The 2,157-nt window shown below is 47.3% G+C and overlaps 1 protein-coding gene across 1 annotated transcript; it reads right to left on the reverse strand.

The window, feature by feature from the left end:
* Nucleotides 1-292: 292 nt before the first annotated feature.
* LOC105101025 (olfactory receptor 10C1) lies at nucleotides 293-1,653 on the reverse strand. The gene has a single exon (XM_010994113.3). The coding sequence runs from the start codon at nucleotides 1,349-1,351 to the stop codon at nucleotides 389-391; it is 963 nt and encodes a 320-aa protein (XP_010992415.3). The 5' UTR covers nucleotides 1,352-1,653; the 3' UTR covers nucleotides 293-388.
* Nucleotides 1,654-2,157: the final 504 nt, after the last annotated feature.

Raw genomic sequence — 2,157 nt, forward strand, 5'->3', positions numbered from 1 at the left:
ACTAAAATGTGTTAATTACTTCATATTCATTTTTAATTTTTTTCTAGAGAAGAACATTTCATTTTCTTTGGTCAAATGGTGTGAAACATACTAACCTTAATTCCACTACCACTGTAGAAGGGAAAAAATGAATGGTGTCCAGGACCCAGGAGATGCTCAGTACATTTGTTCATTGAATATTGTTGAACAAGTGATAAATAATTTAAATCATTTAATAAGCAAATGATAGAAAAATGACCCTACCACATAGTTCCCCTGCCTAAACATTGAGAAACATGGAACAGATCCAAGGGTCTCTTGGTCGCCATCCTGTAAGTACGTGAATGACGCACCGTGTTGGCAGGGCGATCAGACACCTGGGTGACCTCTCTGTGCGGTAGTGTGAGGTTCAGGCCATTTGTCTGAAAGGGCTCCTTCGTGTTAGTCTCTGAAAGGCTTCCTTCACGTCCTGGTTCCTCAAGGTGTAGATGACGGGATTCAGAGCGGGCGTGACCACCGTGTACATGAGCGCAGCGGCTTTGTCTGTTTGCGGAGAGTGCGCAGCCTTCGGCTGGAGGCACGCGAACAGGGCGGTGCCATAGAAGAGAGAAACAACCAGGACGTGAGAGGAGCAAGTGGAGGAAGCTTTGCGTCTGCCGGCGGCCGAAGGGATTCCCAAGATGGTCAGCAGAACGCGCGCGTAGGAGCACAGGGTGAGCAGGCGGGGACTCATGACGAAGAGCGCGGACACAGCAAACAGCACAGTCTCATTGTGGGACGTGTCAACACAAGCCAGTTTCACGACAGGCATGATGTCGCAAAGAAAGTGCTGAATCTCTCCTGTTCCGCAGAAGGGCAGAGTGAAGACCCACGTGGTCTGGGCTGACTCCACCACGACCCCGGTGGTCCACGATGCTGCGGCCAATTTCAGGCACACGGGAGGGCCCATCAGCAGAGTGTAATGCAGCGGGTGACAGATGGCTACAAAGCGGTCATAAGCCATGGCTGCTAGCAGGCAGCACTCTGTCAGTCCCAGGATGGTAAATACGTACATCTGAGCTGCACAGCCTCCCACACTGATGGTCTTGGTCTCCACCAGCAGGTGCACCAGCATCTGAGGCCCCACGCTGGTGATGTAGCACAGCTCCAGAAAGGAGACGTTGACCAGGAAGAAATACATGGGCGTGTGCAGGGAAGGGGTGGCCCCGATCAAGCAGATGATGAGGAGGTTCCCTCCCACCGTGAACAAGTAAATGGTTAGGAACACAACAAAGAGCACAGGCTGTAACTCTTCCAGGGAGGAAAACGCCACAAACGTGAACGTGGTGCAGAGGGACCGGTTTCCACTCATAATCGGCTCAGAGCCAGGCATCTGTGGCGACAACAGAGAGCGCAGCTAATGCCTAAAGGAATCCCGTCACCTGGCGCAGGTCTCCATCCGACTCAGAGAAGGGAGCGTTCCTCGGATCAGAGGTCTGACGTGCGACCTACACACTTGGATTCCTTTTGCTACAGCTTTGGAAATAACTGCCCAATTAAACTGCATGCAAAACTTCTACCTGACCTTGAGTTCTGGATTTTCAGAGAAACAGAGAAAACAATGGCGTTAATTTACATAATCTGATTTTTGTTTTTATCTTGATATTCTACTCATATACACAGACTGTGATGTGAGTAATATGTACGAAGGCGTTTCAGTCGTAAAGGAGCCACATGAAACCTAAGTGAGAAGAGTTAAATACAAAGGTGCTATACCCCGTCCCTCTGGATTCCACAGTTTTCCCTTAGAGCTGCACTTAAGGGCTTGAAAGGGAAATTTTCTAGCCATTTATCTATTCTTGTTCTTACGTATTTTTACTCATTTTGATTTGACAAAAGTAAGACCATATTTACGCAGCTAAAATCTTGGAAACCAAAACTAACAGAATCTACTTTCTACAACCTCAGTGTAATTTTGCAGACAATTTTGAATGGGAGGACATACCTAGAACCACAAGGCAAACTTTCTGTTCCTTGTCAGGCTTGTAGACATCCTATAATTCCAAATTATAACATGGTGATGGAACAGGTAGTATTTATATTCTTACTGGAGACCATAGGGATTGCATCACCGCACAGTGTAACTATATTTGTCTCAAGGGGAATTTGTTCAAAACAACGATGACATTCAATGGAGAT

Source organism: Camelus dromedarius, chromosome 11 (genome assembly GCF_036321535.1).
Source record: "Camelus dromedarius isolate mCamDro1 chromosome 11, mCamDro1.pat, whole genome shotgun sequence".
Classification (NCBI taxonomy): Eukaryota; Metazoa; Chordata; class Mammalia; order Artiodactyla; family Camelidae; genus Camelus; species Camelus dromedarius.